Genomic DNA, 20,582 nt, shown 5'->3' with positions numbered 1-20,582 from the left:
TTTATGTTGAAACAGCGTCAGAAGGGGGGTAATTCAACTGGATGATCATTTTGGAAGATATATTTTATGGTGCCATTAAACTGAACTGAAATAAACACCAAAATGTTTCTTTTTTTAGACAAGCCCCCTGACTCAAATGGGGTTGCCAAAATAATAAAAACATGCGTTGACACAACACAGTACAAGTAAATAGTACTACAAACCACAGCCTCTAAAATGAGAACACAGTGGAATCAACAGCTCTCTCAGTTATTTGAAACAAATGCTGAATACCATAACCTCCATAATGCTAGGATTTATTACGAGACTGATATTAGAATGCATTTCTTTCCACTCATGTACCTAATGAACTGGCACTTGATGGTTGCTGATGTCTCTGGTTTCCAGCCTGCAGGCACTTATTGCCCGCAAAGAATTCTTGACAAACTCTAAGTATTTAACATAAGGAGCTGTCACCAGCTCCAGCAGCGTTACCTTCACTTCATCTGTCTCTGTGCCTCTCTATGTGCGTGATATGGAACAGATGGTGTTCATAAGCAACTGTTCGCTAAAAGATCAACTTAAAAGATGATCTGTCAATGGCTTTTACACCAAACGACCAAATATGGTGATTTAGCTCCATTTTAAAACGTTTTCTGTTTCACTGACAGAGTGTCCAATAGAACTGACAGTAACCTCCACAATGTACTTTAAATCTCAACTAGCAGACTAACACATGATATGACAACAATACTTTAGCACAAGCCACAGAATAATATCTCTGATCTAAGCCATACAGCTTAACAGGTTTATGTTGAAGCAGTCTAATTGTTTTCTTGTGTTAAGACAGTAACTCTCCACTGCAATACAGGAAAAGAGCTATTTATTCATTCATGCGTGTTGAATCACCAGACTGTGGTGATGATGGCTGGGCCATACATATTTAGCCCTAGTTTTTCAGCATTCTATCATGTACACAAGACCCAAACTACATGTTTACGTACCCTTTTACAAGATTCTTATTTACACTCGACAAAATGTACCAGCAGCTGCTGTCATATCAGACAACAGAATAAACACATACACTGCGGCCTAAAAAGCTAAGTCAGCAGATTTCTGTTGTGTAAATTTTTTTAACATACAAGTATTTGTGCCCCTCTGAATTTCTACATTTCTGCATAAAACATCATCAGATTTTCACTGAAGGTAGATAAAGAGAATATGAAGAATATGATACTTGTATATTTGTTTATTCAGGAAAATTACCCAATATTACATATCTGGGCAGTGCAAAAGTAAGTGAATCTCTAGGATTACGAGTTAATCTTAAGACTAAGTTAGAGTTCATCTATTCAGAAGTGTTTCCAGTGAATGTAACAAGGCTCAGGTTTCATTCAGTGCCTGGTTTTCTGTCTGTACTGTAATATGTATCTCCAAAAGCAGCTAGATAGAATAGATTTCATTAACTCCCAGTCAACTAAAACAAATATTTCCAATGCAAACTTCTTGATACCCAATGTTAAGTGTGTATACTGGGCAGTGTACAATATTCCGTAAATGTCACATGGAGTGTTTTCTCAAATGAAGCTTCAGGCTTTTCTGGAAAACCCTTTCTCTAAACTTGATCACTTAGTTGAATCTTTCTGGTCACGTAAGAGCACAGCAGTGAAACTAGGACCAAACCCAATTCTCCCCTCGATCTGCCGGTCAATGACCTCACGTTGCTCTTCTTAGGAGGCTGGCAGCTTTCAGCCAGTAATGTAATGATAGCCAGATAATAATGGTTCTGAAATTGGAAACAGATCAGCCCTGGCTCTCAGATTTGAGTCACTCAGCATATGAAAACACACTATATTCAACCTGCACTGAAGATCCACATACACGCAGTCACTACACAAGAGCCCACAAATTAAGACAAGCACACAGAGACGATCAATACAACTTGAAGACTATGAATCAGTCATATATGGAGATGTATGAAAATGGAATGCAAGGAAAACAGACAGCACATCTGCAAAAGCACACAGGCACACACATACATACGCTTGGAGATGTGACGCACACACTGACCGTTCTCTGAGGTCGTCCAGGCAGCGCTGCAGATGAACCTCACCAGCAGTGACCAGAACATGTTCCCCCGTCTCCTGGATCAGAACCTCAGCACAGGGGTCTGCTTGGTTCAACAAACGCATCCCGTGCACCAGCTTTGGCATCTCGTCTAATACAAACAAGGAGGAAATCCATGAATTGATTTGTTACTAACAGTTTGTCGGCCATAACATTGACAGCTTGAGAAAAGTGGTACCAGTGCACCTTGAGTAAAATGAATGTTGGCCTGTATATGTGAAGCCAGTGTTGTACGTTCTGAGTCAGTGAATATGCAAGGGTGGAAGTTGGGAGCAGCGGAGGAATTTTGGTGTCCGAAACAGATGGAGACATCTCAGCGCATTGTTTAACGTCATATTAACAATTGGCTTCGTGCTGAACTCCTAAAGGCGTAAAAACAACTTTAATACAGATGATTGTTTTATCAGTAGGGACAGGTTCAAAGCCTTAGTCAGCCTGTAGGTTTCAATATTTTCAGTAGAGCTGGCGCAGACTTTGGGACAATGTTTACACAAAGGACTTTTTTATGATGTGAAAAGTTTCATCTGTGTGTGACTGTGTCATACAGAGGGAAGTTTTCAGTTAAAAGCCTGTCTTGACAATCACTGGCTTCTTGTTCAGGCTGCTGTGTGCTCTGCCAGAGAATGAAGCATTCTGCCAGTTAAGGTGTATTTTCCTGTTCCCTGTGAGTGCTGGTTGAGAGAATCGCACTAAGGAATGGCCGTTGGAGGTCACTGTTAAACTTTACAAAATCTGTTGATTGGGAACAGATAAAAATTTTATTCTGCTTATGTTACAGTTTTTATATTTGAATATCCTAATGTGCTAGTGCGCAATTGTCTATACACCACTCCCGTTAATGCAGTACGATAGGCTGCTGTCATGCTTAAAATGGAGCGACTGCTTTCAAACATTAATGCTGCTCTTCTCTCAGAATATTTGTCTGATATCACACAGGACTCATGGTCAGCGCAAGAGATCCCTTAACACATACTGTAGCTCTGCAATAGGTGTGTGTACAAGAGTGTAACAGAAACACACTTTCCACTGAACTGTTTAAAAACCAAAATTACCCTGCATTAGGGTAGTTTTGGTTACATTAAGGTAAAAAAATAAAAATAAAATAGTAAGATTCATGAACAGATTAGGTGTGAGGTTGCCTTCTAAGACCTACTTGGATGTTTGGGTTCTATGGCGACTCGTACAATAGGCGTGGCCTCAAAGTTGAGGGGGCTGAAGGGTGGGCATGCAGGAGCAGTTGACAGGGTGGCTGACTTCAAGACATAGTCCTCCAGCCCTCCGATACCTGAATGAGGATAGAAGAACAACATCAACACACAACAAAAAACAACATTAGGGTTATGGTATGACCAGTGTTGGAAAGATATTAACTTGGAGAAAAGAAAGAGTCCCTTTCTTTTACTGTAGCTGCTGTCAAGCCTTAGAGCATCTGAAATTAAACCAAACTTTGCTATTTGGTACCAAGCAAATATAACCTTTCTTTTAAATTAACTGTTAGTTTAAACTGGAGCATTACCTGTGCAGGTTTGTTAACATTGTTTATTCATTGATACTGAACTTTATGATATTCAGTCTATCTGAATAAAATGCCTGAACTGTTGGTCAACTTTGTGCTTATGATGAGAAGGTTTTTAGTACACTAATGCATTCTAATGTAACAGTAATGCACTAAATATTAGCTTCATGAAGGTTATGGTATTCAGCATTAGTTTAAAAGAACTGCTATTGATTGAACTTTGTTCTCATTTTAGAGGCTGTGGTTTGCAGTACTATTGATTTGTATTGTGTCGTACCGACATACTTTTCTATTAATGTGACAACCCCATCTGAGTCAGTGAGCCAGGCTAAATAACAGAAACACAGTGATTTATTTAATCCAGTTTAACAGCATCACAAACCACATCCTCCACAATGATCATCCAGTTAAATTACTACCTTTCTAACACCGTTCCAACATAAACTGAACACTAGAACAGACATGAAGGATTCAGTTACGTTTCAATGCATTTGTTTTCACTAGTGTACCTGAGCTGGGAAGTGAGTGTATTTCTCTCATTGGTTGACAGGTTGTGTGAGAGCACAATAAATAAATCCACACTGTTCTAAAACATATGAAGATATGTGAACATATAATGAAGACTTCATACAGTATTAACAGACGTTAAGCTACAAACATATAAGAACTTTGTATAAACAGTTTTAGTTTTAACTGTTTTCTGTATTGTGTGAATGTTTTACTTAAACTCTTGGTTGAAATCAACAAAGCACAGTTTCCTAGCAACAAATTTACAGTTCTGGGCATGACATTTAGTCAGTATGATAATAAGACTGATCAAGAATACCTGGGTGAGTATTATTTTCACACATTCCTCCAGAGCAAAAGCAGACTTCCATCAATGCTGTCATAGCAAAGTCACGTAGTTTGTGATAAATGGGGTTACTGACATCATGTAATACATACAATAACAACTAAATTACACGCCATTAAAGATGTACACAATGAATGCTTTCAAAAAGCCTGCCCTTGAAAAACCATCCAGTTAGTATTTACAGTAAGTCACATTAGTTCATAGTAATTATAAGTGTGTTTACTCAACATAGTTTCAGAAGGCATTACTCTGTTTAAAAACATAACCACAGTAAATTATATTTTATATCTTAACCATCACCTTAACCAAGGTAAGACTTTGAGGCAACTACAAAAACAGCGTTCAGCCTTGAGTGAAGGACACATTCATGTAAGTGTTCAGTGTTCAGTGACGCACTGTAACACCACAATGTCTACTGTCAAATCTTGTCTTGTACTGTCTCTGTGACAAATCACACCATGCCTGTCTATTATTCACCAGTGGGCCCTGGACCTGACACTTAATACTTGAGTGAACTACAGGACCATTCTTGGCCTGCTCCTCCTGACCAAACCATGCCGACCAACGGAAATGGCAGGGTGTCAGCTCAGGCCCTCTTTAATCTCTGATGGTTAAATGAATGGTTCCCAAACTGTGCTGGAAGATCTAGGAGTAAGGAGTTGTACAAATTAGTCGACTGCTCAGTTTGTTGACTTCTCTCCTGTGCCATGACGCTTTAAGCATCAAGTCAACTAGTCACTGATCACGTGACAACAACAGCATAGACTCATCTGAGAAGACAGGCGAGGAGCCCAGCGGGTCATTGCAGCAAACTAGCAGCGGTTCATCAAGTGTGTGGAAATACTTCACTAAAGATGAAGCCCATACTACTGTGACATGCAGGATATGTACTGAAAAACAACAGAAGTACTACAGTCAGTATTTCCCATACAATGTTAACACTATGGCAGCTGACAGGGTCTAATTTGCTACGCCATGGTCTCATAACGAATTGGACGTATTTTTGCACGTTTAAACACCTTGTGTTTGTTTTTCCTATTGCTCCTGAAAGCATCTCTCCCTCTCTCTCTCCTCCCCAAAGCTGCCTCCCCCCAGACCCTCCAAACACACCGGTCGCTCGCCTGCTTTGTAATTTAACCTGATGGAGAAAACGGCACGGCCAACCCACGTAGCATGAGAAGCTATTTGTGTTATGCCATCACCAATAAAAATGTACCTCACTGCCACTTTTTAAAACCCGATGTTTGTGCTCTTGATTTTTTAGACCATCGAGATCTGCAATTATTTAAAGAGAGTTGTTCAAAACCCGGAGGAAAAGACTCCAGACGCAACGTGAACTAGCTAAATTTTATAAGTGCTAGATAGCAAAGTTATATTGAAAGTCAACTGTTAATTAACTATAATGTTAACCATAAATTAGATTTATTCACTGATACTTTTTAATCTTACATATAATTGTCCATATAATGCCATATCTCAACAGCCTTATGTTTAATATTCCTGTAGATGAACTGCACAGGCTCCTGCTGCTGATTGCTAAATCCAATATGATAAATTCATTAGCAGTACAATAAATAGTGTTTCTTGTACAGCTCTTATATCTGATGTGTTTAACAATCACTGTGGTCCACATGATGTTGTGTGCAGCGACAGTTATCGCAATACACCTTCAGTTATGGCTATTCCAATTTTGTTGGAAAGGTGACTGCACAACGACAATAAAGGCGGTCTTATCTTACTGTTTGGCATAATTATCAATTGCCTCTGCACACTGTGTTTCTGGCTATGCCATTGTGTGTGCAACATATACTTTAGATTAGATACTCTAAAATAATGGAGCAGATATAATATTTCACATTACCCACAATCCTTCCATTTGCAACCAAAGACTGACCGCTAACAAGCTGTGATGCAGAAAATTGCATAACACTTATTGGACTGTAACAGAAGTTCACTAAAGTAATAATGGTTTAACTAGAATTCAACGTATGCAGTTTCTGCAGGTCGTAGGAAACAAAATTCCATTCAAGTTCCATCACACCACATTAATATGAAAAAGTAAAGATGACAATTACATTCTTCTTTCAGCTGTTAAATGAGCCACTATTAATGTGGACTGAACAAAAAAAAAAAAGCTGTCATGCAGAGAAACTACAAAACTAAATTTAAGATTTTCTAACACTTATTCTGAATTCTATTCAAACTATTCTGAAAGGCCTTCAATGGTCTCGTATTTATATAGCACTTTTCTACCTACTGGTACTCAGAGTGCATTACCCATTCGCTCACACAAGCACACACACATTCACACACCAGTGCCAAGTACTGGCAGAAACTCAGGGTTCAGTTGTCAAAGAAACCTTGGCATGTGGCATGTTCCGGGGATCATACCACTAACCCTGTGGTTCGTGGACAACCCACTCTACCTACTGAGCAACATGATTAAATGAAGTCCTTAATTTAAGAATTTATTAGACTTTTGTCACAATCAGGACTTTTATGCATCTGGTATCCAACGGGAAAGACTGATTAGTAACTACTTTTAACTGACCAAACTTGAAGAAAGACAAAAATGCTTGAAAGCACACAACTACACACACACAGGGGACCAGGCCTGGTTATGTCTGACTGCAGAGCTCAGGATGATTCAAGCCTAAAGACATTTCCTTCAACCACAAAGAAAGTTGGCTGCGCTCTGGTTACATAAAGGTTTTTTTTTTTCTCTCATTCTCCATCAGCACACAGAAATGAATAAGGTAGCGGATGTGTAATGAAAATTGTGAGGACGTATTAAGGAAAACAGAGATTCATATTCATATTCCATACTGAACAGTTGCTTTCCCTGAAACTATAAATACATTTTCTCGTTCTTTGGAAGAAGTAATTTGGTACACTACACACTTTAAAACAGATATTCACCGTGCCTCAGAGTGTTTGGAGGCAATTAAATGGCAAGGATGCCTCCTAGGTGATTCAGATGCTGTTGGTCAGGGAACAGTTTGTGTGCTGGTAACCCTTTAACTCTCCCATGGGTCTCTCTGAGTCATCACTAGGATCTCTCTGCTAATTCAGTGAGATGTTCTTGATAGATCTAGGCTTTGTAGAGTGATTTGCCCCACCAACGCTCTGCACCTAACCTCAGTGGGCATGTATTTTGAGTTTCAGCCCTGCGTCTGGAAGTTGATGACCAGTTCTTCAAATCTGGTCCTCTTTCCCTCACACACATCTTCCAATTCAACAGTTTTTTCCACTAAGATAATATTCTTGGTGGCTTCTGAGACCAAATGTGTTGAGTGGTCGGGTTATGTGATGTAGGGTGAGAAAAGGCAGCTGTGTGGAGAGCTCTGCATCGCCAGGCAACTTTTACCCCAAGTTTCCCCAAGTCTGACCTGATTCTATGCAAGATTAATGTGGAGGTGGAAGAGTGCCTGGACATAGACAAGGACAACATCTACACAGTATAACAGATGTTCAGCAGTATGCAGGGACTATCTGGAATACACCGCAACACGTTGCTAGTGAGGGCTAATTTCACCCATTAGCAAAATCAATCAAAAGCCCTATTCACACGGGACTAGTTTTACCTAAGGACATCATGTGATTTCGTAATTACCCCATCCCCACCCCCACCCACACCCACACCCACACACACACACACACACACACACCCACACACACACACACACACACACACACGGGGAGAGTACAGATTTCTTTTCCTTGATTCCATTGTATTTGATTTCCTCATTTCCTCATCATTGATTCTCAAGAGAAATGAAGAAGCAGAACAAACTTGCGTGCGTTATTTGTGGATGTGATGGAGGAAGCCTGACTGTAAGTCTCAGGGAACATTACAGAGCCAGACGTATGGCATGAATTAAGTTCTACTTTTTGTCACCCGAGAAAAAAAAAGAAAAAAACATTGTAAGAAGTGCTGTATCTGTGGAAAAATGGCAGATGGAAAGGCAATAAATATGATGTGGGACTGGAAATTGTTAAATGTTCAGCATGGATTGTGTTTTATTAAGTACAAGGCCAGAGCCTTGGATATCAGCTCCTTTTTAGATCCTATGGAATTTCCCTTGCACTGGAAAGTCTCACTTAAGCTGCAGAGAGTCCAGCATGTGTATGTGAGTGCATGTAGCCTAGATGTGCATTGGCAGAAGTGGGAGAGCTGCACTACTGGCTAAATGACACGACCAAGGTATAAAAAAAAAAAAAAAAAACAGAAAGAAAGACAAAGAAAGAAAGAAAGAAACTGCAGTTAGAACTTCTGATTAATATGGCATATTTTTGTTTTTATTCTGTAAATCTTTAAAATAATTGCATATATTGTTAATGTCTTAACAGCACTTGTGTGGTGTAGTGGGATGTGCATGGGCATATGTCTACAATCAGTTACAGACGTTTAGAATTAAATAATGTCTAGTCAGATTTTTGAAAGAAATGAACACATGCGTTGCAGATGAGAAGTTAAAAGGGATAAGTCAGTTGAAGGGATCATACTTGTTGAGTACATTAAAACTAAAATATGTTTTTGAATAAGCCTGTATATTCTACAGATGTCATTTTTATATGTTTGCTATTATTTTTGTGTCCACTGTTGATGGAAAGTATAATTTAACAATGAGTAAAAAAAAAAAAAATGAGTGAATAGCTGTGTTAAGAAAATAAAAGTATTACAAGTTTCCTTTGTTGACTTCTAATAGCATTATGGGAAACATCTTATAGGTCTGTGTCTACTTTCTAGAAAATGGAAAACGAAATACATTTGTACAAATGTTCAGATTTGAGCTGCAACAGAAATACTTCAGAAATAGAACCATAGATCACCTCAGTGTAGCATATCTCTGCACTCCGCTTAAAGTGCAGGTGGCTTTATAGAGTCCTTATTGTTCCACAGGGCAGCTTTAACAAGCTCTGCACCTAACCATGAACCCTGGAATGACCAACACAGAGACAGCTAAATGATTCCAGAACGTCGACTTTAGGTAACCATCAAAATGAGGCTCAGCTAGCAATGAGTACATAAATCACAGAGACTCCATTTTAACCCAGAACTGGAAGAAACCTTAGTATATTCATACAGTTCTCATGAAGCTACAGGTGTAAAAAAAGACCAAATGTAGTGGTTACATTTAGAGTTAGCGCGACACAACTACCCCAAATAATGAATATATAATAACCACTAAACGACCATAATTATCAGCCCAAACTTGCTGACTGTGTTTCTGCCAAAATCTGCAAATATCAGTCCTTGTGTAATGACAATTCTTCTTACTACAGAAATTATGGTCATAAAATGTGATGGAATTGTTAAACTTTACGTTGTGTGATAGCCAAAACTGTGACATGCACCAAAAGAAAAAAAAAAACCAACAACTTTTGACTGGTTCTGTACATGACGTATGCATTTTTGTCTCTCCTTCTCTTTGCTTTTAATTGAAATGTTCAACAAATTAACAAATTAATTAAGTCAACAAAACCGAAATAAGCATTTTTCATGCTTTAAGACATGTTAAGACACAACATGGAATAAATGGTCAAAGCATTTAACATTACATGAGATTTTTAGTTAAACCAACTTGGCATTTAATGAATTAAACTTACAAGGACAATTCATCTACAACATCTACCCTGCTGTTATTGGATGTTAATTAAAAACTAATGTGTTCGATGTTTTGGTTGTTACTATGAATAACTGTGCTGTATGTGTGAAAATGTAGTCTTAAATAAGAGACAATATATTCAATTCAATTCAGTTCAGTTCAATTCAGTTTTAATCAATAATAACACAAATTGTCTCAAGACGCTTTACAAAAAATAAATATATGTGTAAATGGTAAATTAACCATATGCTGAGGCTGATGTATGCAAAGAAGCCATGTTGAGTTAAGTGACCCTATTTACTTAAATGACACTGGGAGCTTTATTAACTTGCCATGATTAATGAATGATGGTTGGCTAACTTTAACTGAAGCACAATGCTTACCAGTATCATGTCAAAGTAGGTAGCCATCAGATTGATGAACGTGAGCCATAGCCAGACATGTATTCACTGGTGTTTTACTGTACCTTTGCTCATGGATCTGGGAGAGCTATTAGTTACAGTAGTCACCCGGCCATGGCTTTAAAGTGCATGTTAATCTCTAATCTGCACAGAGGTTAGAAATGTGTGTTTTTGTCAGTTGATGAGTTTTGAGGTGTATACTGTATTTTGAAATTCTGCCTATGATGAATTCTTAATAACGTATCTCCTACGCTGTTCTGTAATAGTTACGTCAATCATTCTTTTGTGTGAACAAAGAAGGTTGGAATTAGAGAGGTGAGCAAAGACAGCGGGGGTTTAAACTGAAAATACAAAAGCTCAAGTGAGTAAGATATTTCCACTGAAAGGTAAGAGGCTTGTGGCTACATTGTGATTATGATGTCATTGTAGAGGCAAATCTGCAGGATTTGGAGTAGTTTTGATATATACATATTTTTAAATCTCTCAAATCACTTCCTACATGCATCAACTAACATGCTGTTAAAACCTGCAGATGCTGTGATTTCTGAATAACTGAAATTTATAATGCTGACTGTAGCTCTACGTATGCCAGGGCTATAGCGGTTGGAAGATCAGTCAATGTGAAGAAATTTGCGTCATTTTAAAAATCCTGAAATAATTAATATGAAACAATAAAATAAAAAATTCTGCCAGTAACCACACTAATAAGGGATTTTATACTCTAAACTCCATTACCTTTTCAAACTTGAACTCTGAACACTCTCTCCACTCCAATGACTCACTAACCCCCCCCCCACATCAACATGCACTACGCACTCCGATACAACCACAAACTCCCAAACAATGCACACGCCTCTTTCAGCTGAGATGGACACTTGCACAAATACATTTATGATATTTTGCACTACATGAATCCTTTAGCACTGTTATCAGTACTCAACATAGCAAAAATAATGTTAATAATGATGCTCACTCTAGTTAAGTCTTGAATCTTGAGTTAGCCTGTACGGTTGTATCTATCAGTAGCAGTATTCATTCATTCATTGCAAAGGCAGATTTTGTACTTACAGCTATCCTGTGTAGTTGTATATATCAGGAGCTGTGTACATTTATTGTATAATTCAATTTTCCACTTCTAGATTATGTACATCTTCTGTTTAGAAAATCTTTACGTAGTGTAGTAAATCCAGCAGTGCAGAATTAGTTGCAGTTATGATAGTTCTTGTGCGTAGCTCGTTAGCATATACACCAATCAGCCACAACATTAAAACCACTGACAGGAGAATTAAACAGCATTGACCATCTTGTGACAGTTCAATGTTCACTAGATCCCAAACTGATCAAGTATCTGTGGGATGATCCACAGAGGCCCCTCCCCTCAACCCATAGGACCCAAAGGCCCCCACTAACAACATTCTGTTGCCAAACACCACAGGACACCCTCAGAAGGCCCATGTCCATTCTCTGATGAGTCACAAATGTTTTGGAGACACAAGGGAGACCTCTACTATATTAGGAAGGTGGTCATAATAGTACACCTGATCGGTATAAGTAGCACAGTGGGACTGGGAGAAAGAGTATTTCACACCACTGTAAGTTTTTATTAACATATTGTGGACGCGACAATAAACATGAATCTTGAAAAATATTTATTTTTGTAACCTGATGAGGAAAAAGGCAGGTGACCGTAACTGAGAATGAAATACAGAATGTAGACTGAACAGATAAGGCATGTTGTACATGTGAACTAATATAAAATCACTATATCCATAACTTGGTAGTCCAATGCCTCACGTCTGTATCTCTGTTCATGGGTTTGTTTGTGCTTGTTGCCCGTGTTCGGGTAAAAGTGTTGTATGGTCTACATGACAGGCTCCTTGTGCTCTTTCCCATGACTCATTTACTCAACATCTGCATGTGTGTTAGAGTCAGTAAGATGGGAAAGGGCCTGGTAGCCAGACATACGTCAGCAGTGTGAAGTGTGAAGCAAGCCTGGGCAAAGGACAAAACGGCTCATACATTCACACCACAGTCACCCCTGGCTTTTTATAAAGGCTCAGATTCTGACGCATGAATTCAGACACATATAGAGCCACCCCCCCAACCCCCCAGTTCCCCATGTTATTAGAGAGAGCCTTGCTTTAACTTGCAGTCTGACAAATGAGTCACCTGTAGTTGAAGCTGCTTTTACTGTCGCACTTTGAATAGAAGCCATGGCCTTCTATTCAGAGCATGACATGTGTTTGTTCTGGGTGTTTTTATATCCGCAACAACAGAGAGGTTCTTTTATCGCCTTCTGTATCCCGGATACAAAGATTGCTGTTGTATCTGCCTTGAAATTTAATACAGCTAAGCCACTTCCAGTTGTAGCAGGACATGCTTTCTGTTGGCCAGAATGTGTAATAAAGTCTTTCACGTAGACATTTAGTAACAGAATCCTTAGATTTGGTCATCAGATATACTCCCTTCCTCCTTAACACGCAATAGAAGTTCACTCCTGCAATTCTTTACGCCATCTGATCATGGGCTTACACTTAACTATAAAGGTCTTAAACGTTAAACTTAACACTGCCCATATCACATTATATGGTAATCCCTGGTCTGACTCTATTTACACAGGCATCCTGAGTGGGCTCTGAACATGTAAACCCTGATCATGGCTGGCAGAGAAGGGGCCAGCTGTCATCTAAACCTACATCAGGCTGAAAAATGACAATGGTAGTTCACGCAGCGGCAGGCTGCATCTAGAAACACCTGTCCATGCTCGTGTAACGCTCATTTGTTTAAACCTACATCGTTTAAAAAGCTGCGGTTGTTACATTCCAGCAGATTAACGTTCACTTTACAAAAGCACTACACTATCCCTTGTCACTATCCCAAGTCACAGCTTTGGATTTGTGGTGTTGCGAGACTGTATTACATTATACTGAGAGGCGTTTCAGGTATTTTAAATATTATTAAATATTTTAGATATGAGACAAAGGGCAGGGCAAAGGTGAAAGAGTTCAACTTTTTCCATTAACGGTTATATACGGAATTTAGTACTAATGGTGATTCTGGTTCAGGGTTGCAAGATAAGACAGACTGGTCTGTGTGAGATGTAGCCAACTCGGGGGAGGTGCGTGTGAATCATAATCCTCATTCTTCGTTTACAGCATTAGATGATGAAGGAGGGTTAAGAGACTCCTGTCACAAAGCTAACCGACCATGTTACACATTACACATCCACACACACTACACACTCTCTCACACTGTTACACAGAAAGAGAGAGAGAAAGACACACAACCCCATACAGAACTTAAAGCAAGTATTAACAACTGCAGATTTTAACGCATTACACAGCTCATATGTCAAATACTTTGATGCTGTGATTGCTATTACTTTTGGTATCTGCAATGATCGACAGCAGTCAAATGTTTGATAAGTCAGAAATCTTTTACCCTTCAATGTCGCGGGGGGGCATTTGAATTATTATTATACGTTTTTTTTTTGTTTTTTTTTAGTTCAAGCGAATTGTTTTCCCAAAGTGAAACATGTTACAGTGCTTTGCAGGTTTCATCAGCATGTCACATGACCCACGACAAAAAGTCAGAGCCGTGTTATTCCCCAGCTCTCCAATTCTTTAACTTGCCCTAGTTTTCTTTACGTTGGTAAAATGCCATACAGTGCCGCTTACAACTTTTTTGTCATGTGCTCTCTGGAATGTAGTACAACCACTTTTCAATTTTATCCAGTGGTGCAGGCAGTATTCTCATTATCTGCACCCTCCCCTCTCACTTCATAATAGCACTTAAACTATATTGCCCTGGGGTCACTAAGTGTTGTTTGCCTCTTCCTCTTCTCGCTGGCATTAAGTGACGCTCATTCATGTTCTTGTGAATGTGTAACGCCAAATCTTAACTCATGACACAACATTTTTGGACTGAGCAGAGAACTTATAAGGGAGTTGATTAAGAATTGGATCGATAAGCAGAATTAACAATGACAATGATACAGATAAATCTAATAAATCTAATCCATTTCTAATTCCAATCCCAAACTGGGCATATTGGAAAATAATAAATATAATTTACTACAACTCATTAAGTAAAGTTTCTACATCTGTAGAAGAAATTCTACTTTTCTTTTTGCAGCTCAAGGGTGGTATTTTCTGATTAATTTCTCACTTCCTTGTAAGGTCTACTCCTTCTGCCTGAGTATAATTTCCAGTTGCAGTGGCTTGTGGTTCACACATAGCACCCAGGTCTGTTTGCTCTTACCATTTTCCTATGATAATTGCAAAGTCAAATTTAAGATGAGATGTGATTTATCAACTCTGCTCCCAGACATTCAAATTTAAAAGTACAAAACCTGTACAGTAGTGCTGCTTGGATGAGATAACTCAAATATAGGAGAAAAAGAAGAAAACATTCACGCACAAGGTCCAAAAGTTTCCCAGCAGAACACTGTCACTTGTCACAAGATGGTCAGTGTTATTTACTTCACCTGACAGTGGTTTTAATGTTGTGGCTGATCTATGTATGATCATGTTAAATGACTTATTTCCTCAACAATGACAGATTATTACTGGATAGCCGTATTTCACTACTGCAGAGATATTAATGTAGTATGGAAACTTTGAGGGGTAGTGTTATATTCTGAGCTTTGTGCGGGTTTTCTAAAATCTTGTAAAACATCATGTAAAAATGGGGACAAACGGATTTCTTCCGTGTGCATAACAGAATGACAAATACCAGCTGGTCTTATTGTATAAAAAAAAGGAAAACATCTTGCTGTTAAAAAGCTTTTTTTTTTTTTTGGTCCCTACTGTCAACAAGATCCCCTCAAGGGGGAATTGTTGGGTTTCTCTTTATAACAGCTTGACCGTACTTTATAAATTGAGATGACGAATGATTATTCTGCTGCAAGAATCTGCATATTCATGTAATTTGTAGGAAATGTGGCAACAATGAAATACTAATGGTAGCATAAGAAGCAATTACTCTGACGGCCTTGTCCTTCTGCCAAGAGTATGTGGTGAACTGGCAACGGGCGAATAACATAAACATCTGTTAGAATCATTTGTCCCTCACGTTCAAATTTAAAAGTACAAAACCTGTACAGTAGTGCTGCTTGGATGAGATAACTCAATACATCAGTGAGCAAAAGAAAATGTTCTCATAACACTCTGTTAACTGCTTTAACATGTGGAAGTAAATGATTGAGCTGGAGAGCTGGAGAAACATCTCCTTGTTTTTCCTTATGAAAGACATATGGAGCCGCTGTCATTTGTCTCAATGGTATTGAAATGCATGTATTTTCCACTTCAACAGAACTATCAGGCACTCGATTGGTGCAGTTGATTTATTTGCTATCAAAAGCCAGAGGGAGATATAAGCCTGCTTTCATTGTACACTCAGAATATACAGAGAAACAGACAATAATACATTATGTCTCTGTATTAAATGCTTTGCTTTGTATCTTGCTTTGCTTAGAAGTTTCCCTGGGCTCCTCTGTGACCTCTCAGACTATTGTGCATCTTTGCTTTTGTAATGATCTTTGTTGGTTGACCACTCCTTTGGTGGGAAACAGTCATCTTAAATCTCCTCCACTTGTTTACAACCTGACTGTGGATTTGTGAATTCCAAACTCTTTAGAGATGGTTTTGTAACCTTTTCCAGCCGGATGAGCAACAACAACAACAACTCAGAGAGCTCCTCTGAGAGCACAAACATGTGTTGTGTAAATCAGACGGTAACAAATCCCTGATTTTTTAAACTAAACAGACATGTAATATTGGCTATTTTTTTCTGAATTTTCTGATGTTTTTATTATTTCTGTTTCATTTGATTGACTGGGTTCTCGTTGTTTAATTTCAAGATTTATGTTAAAATCCGCTGATGTTTTGAGTCACGTTTACGCAGAAATGTTGAAATTTCTTCAGCACGCAACACCATTTAAGCGGTACTCTTAGACAAATGCAGACAAATGCAGGTAGACAAATGTCACAGAGATATCTGAAAGGTGTCACGCTTAACTGGCTTAAAACGGCAACTGAACTGAATTGACATCAAGCATTAATAGATGAAAATATTCTAAATAATAGTATCACAAACAATCTAATATGATAATAAATCATAAATTGGATATTTCAGTGTCCTCCAGTTGCCAGTCTTTTTCTGTTCTGTCTTCAGGGGACACGCCAGTGAAAAAGCCATGCCTTTTATTCCTCACTCACGCCATCTACTGGCTCAACGCTGCCAGGATGCCCGCACCGCATGGCTCAGTCAAACAATGAGGGCACGCTGCCAGCAGCACTTGTACCGAACAATAGAAAAGAGTGAGAGGGAGTAATGAAGATGCTCATTATGGCTGGGTGTTCTGAGATGCCTGTGATGCTGTGGGTAGAGGTCAGCCAGGTCCTGGCTCAGTGCCAAAGATTGGATCACCAGCGTACTGAAGTAAAACAATGGAGGTGAGCAGGACGTGTAGGTTAGCAGCAGAATTCTGGGGGCTTTGCTGCCCTGTGCTACAGCCAGCTGCCTGCAGTTAGCTCCCGGAGGAAGAGTCACTCCCCTCTAACCTATCTCCTACACACACACAACCCACAATCTAACTCTCTCTCTCTCTTTCTTTCTCTCTCAGCTGGATGTATATTTAGGGTAGTGACTTTCTAGCTGACCCACCTAAATCCTGCCACTGGAGTTTTTTATAAAGAGATTTGTCTGATATATTTTTTTACAAAGATCAAGTAATAATAGGACAAAAGCAACTGCAACAGGCATGCGTGCTCACTTGAGTGTAATCAAACACATCAAGGGAGCGGTAGAGGTCATTAGGTACGTGGCTAAATCTGGAACTCACAAGTAGTAAATGTCATTTACATTCAAAAGAAAATGAAAATCCTAAAAAGAACTACTTGATCATTGCTAAGACTGTATGTTTTTATCAACATTAATATAACAATTAACAAAATAAAAGCAAATATAGCTGTGATTTGTACACATCAAATGAGTGATCACAGAAAGTTGTTTTTTCCAGAAAAGTCAGAATTGTTACTAAGCAGGCAATTTTTTGTTTTTAAAGCTTGGTTTTCCTCATCAAAACTTCCACACGAGACAGATCAGATGAATCCACTTTTGGAAACAGATCAGTTTGTCAGAGAAAAGGCTGCATATTCAAATCTACCTGGAACACACGTAAGATCTTGCAAGTCTCTGAACTCTAAATCAACTATATGAATCAGTTTTCTAAATACGTCATGACAAATGGTAATGCTGGAAAGACACAGGAAGAAGTATTATGTTGCCACTTGTGTTTGGGGTCCTGGGACTGTGCAAATGAAGAAAAATGTGGAGTGATTATAAATACATTAAGTTAAGGGGACTGTTTCCTTTCGACGTCATTCTTAGTAACTGACTCTTCATTGAAAGAAACACACCAACTTGTTAATGGGAACTTCAAGAACTTGAGACTACATAAAGGATTAGAATGAATACTAAAAATCAACTAAATTGAGACAAAATGGGGAAAGGGAGACCCAGACAAAGGAACAGTCAAGAAAAGAGCAATGGAGGAGTGGGGAAAAAAAAGACATGAAAGGTGGGAGGGAGCATGAGAGAGGAGATGGTCAATAAATTTCCAAGGGGAGAGCAGAGGACTGATGAGGTGGAGAATGCTTTGTGGCTATGGGATCCCAGCAGGGCTCGGCTGGGACTAGAAACTGTGTCAAGGACAGCCGAGGAAGAGACAGATGAGTCAGGAGCAGAAGAAAACTCTAACTGCTGCACGCACGTACAAGTATGTCCGTCAGGAAGCAACGGAGGCTTGATTCAATCTCTGTTTACGCCAAAGTCGATTCCTTACTGATTTGTGATATAGTATTTTACTTCATAAGAGTCAAAAACCGTACTTAGATTTTATTTATGGATGTGCTGCTAACTTTTAACCCAACATGGACATGTCCTGAAAGTGTTTACAATGATAGACGTGAACATCTGCTGTCCAAGAAGAAGAGAGTTAATTTATTAATGAGGATCCTGTCACATGGTTGGAAGAGGCCCAGTGAGTAGACCTTGATGTAAGATCGTTTTGTTAAATTCTATTTAGAAGTACAAGAATGAATGTCTCATTTGCTACATACTGTATGGAACGTGTACACCGATCCGCCACAACATTAAAACCACTGACAGGTGAAGTAAATGACACTGACCATCAATGTTCTGCTGGGAAACCTTTGGACCTGGCATTCATGTGGATGTTACTTAGACATGTACCACCCACCTAGACCAGACCAGGCACCCCCACCCCATAGCAATGACACTCCTTGATGGCAGCAGCCATCCCCAACAGGATGCAGCCTGACACACACACAAAAACTGTTTAGAAACAACTAAAAAAACATGAAGAACAGCACAAGGTGTTGGCCTGGCCTCCAAATTCACTAGATCCTAAACTGATCAAGTATCTGTGGGATGATCCACAGAGGCCCCTCCCCTCAACCCATAGGACCTAAAGGCCCCCACTAACAACATTCTGTTGCCAGACACCACAGGAAGGCCCATGTCCATTCTCTGATGAGTCACAAGGGAGACCTACACAATATTAGGAAGGTGGTCATAATGTTATGCTTGATCGGGGTATAAAGCTAGACTATAACTCCTAATAACTAAGCAGTGTTGGCTGCCACACTATGTCAGTGTGTTTCTATGAAGGAAATCTCTCTGTGACACCCTGAAATTTGAATGAATGGGTGCGTTTGCAGTGACATCTAACTACGCCCATTGACTGTACGTAAAAGGGGATAAGCTCAAGGAGACAGGGACAGCTGGAAACTCAGTGGAAACCGACCGGCGGGCGACTGCCAGCCGGCTGGAGGCAGCAATTCTGAGTGGGTGTATCTGTGACATATTGCATTCAAGAGAATGGAATGGACGGACAACATAAAAACCTAACACTAACCACAATGGCTGTTACTGGCGCAAAGGCATATGGAAGGCCACAGAAAGTGGACTTCCATATGCCATATGCCAAAAAGAATATTAGTATAACCAATCAGACATAAAAATTGATATCAATCATTTGGTCATTAGTGAGAGGGCAAAAAAACTCGAGTGTTGGAGGTACCATGCTAAATATTCTGTGAAAAATTATTATTTACTTTATGAGAAAAGGCTAGAATTCCCAGACAGAAGAGTAAAAAGCAAACTGCTCTTTCCAGTGATGGAATATAAGGTGTGATTTACTAGAATGGTTTATTGTTAGAAGTGGAACACTACAGGAGACAGTGTCATTATTCATTATATGGTCTGCACTGTACTGAGATGAACTCAGCTGGCCTCTGCTGTTACCCTGGTGTGGTTGACAGCAGTAAAATCAATCAGTTGGTGTGTTCTGTTAGAGATCTGGGTTGCTAGTCACTGCTGGCATGCAGAGAGAGAAGCCTAATGCAAAACAAATGTTTTCATAAAGTCGCCCAGTGTTGAATCAGCATCATTCATTTCACTCAGGACTGCTTTTTTCTGTCTTTTCTTCCCTCCCAAAGGACTGACTTGGATGACTTGGGCTGTGGCTGCCGCTGTTCAGACAGCTGCTTCCCATTAGGCCCCGATGACGAGTTTGATGCTGCCCACGTCTTTAACCCCTGTGACAAACCATTGGCCTTACTAAGCTCACCATCAAACACCGTCGCGCTGGCTGTGTGCTCTCCCTCAGCTGCAATCACAGATAAATCCCAATGTTGGCTGGGAGTGTGGTTCCAATCAAAAACACTGAAGAAAATTAAACAAAGGACTTTTGTTGAAATACTCAGAGACTTTCCAAGCTGTGTTTGTCGCAGTACTTTGCATCAGAGATGTGCCAATTTATTTATTATTTTTTCTTTTAACCACCAGACATCACAGATCAGACAAAACTTGACTTCAACACACATCTGGCCCATAGGCGGTTAAATATTAAAATGTACTTTTCAGTCCTGTACTCCCCTCTGTTGCAATTTCATGTCAGTGTTACAAATATACTATATGAAGCACACGAACATCCTGCTCATATGTCTGAGTTAAACATGTCCTCATTCCAAAACTATGTGCAGCTACCACTCAACCTCTCAACCAGATGC

General features: G+C 39.3%; 1 protein-coding gene across 1 annotated transcript in view; it reads right to left on the bottom strand.

Annotated features, from left to right (window-relative positions):
- Nucleotides 1-20,582, bottom strand: part of efl1 (elongation factor like GTPase 1) — a 62,553-nt gene that overhangs the window by 16,208 nt on the left and 25,763 nt on the right. The window contains exons 15-16 of the mRNA XM_084540946.1: nucleotides 3,260-3,391; nucleotides 2,050-2,197 (exon numbers count right to left, since the gene is read on the bottom strand). Of these exons, the coding sequence (XP_084397072.1) occupies nucleotides 2,050-2,197; nucleotides 3,260-3,391 (280 nt within the window). The remainder of the gene's footprint in view (nucleotides 1-2,049; nucleotides 2,198-3,259; nucleotides 3,392-20,582) is intronic.

Source organism: Chelon labrosus, assembly GCF_963514085.1.
Source record: "Chelon labrosus genome assembly, chromosome: 3".
In the NCBI taxonomy this organism is placed as follows: domain Eukaryota; kingdom Metazoa; phylum Chordata; class Actinopteri; order Mugiliformes; family Mugilidae; genus Chelon; species Chelon labrosus.
Note: the sequence above shows the minus strand (reverse complement) of the source record. Positions and strands in the feature narration are given on the sequence as shown.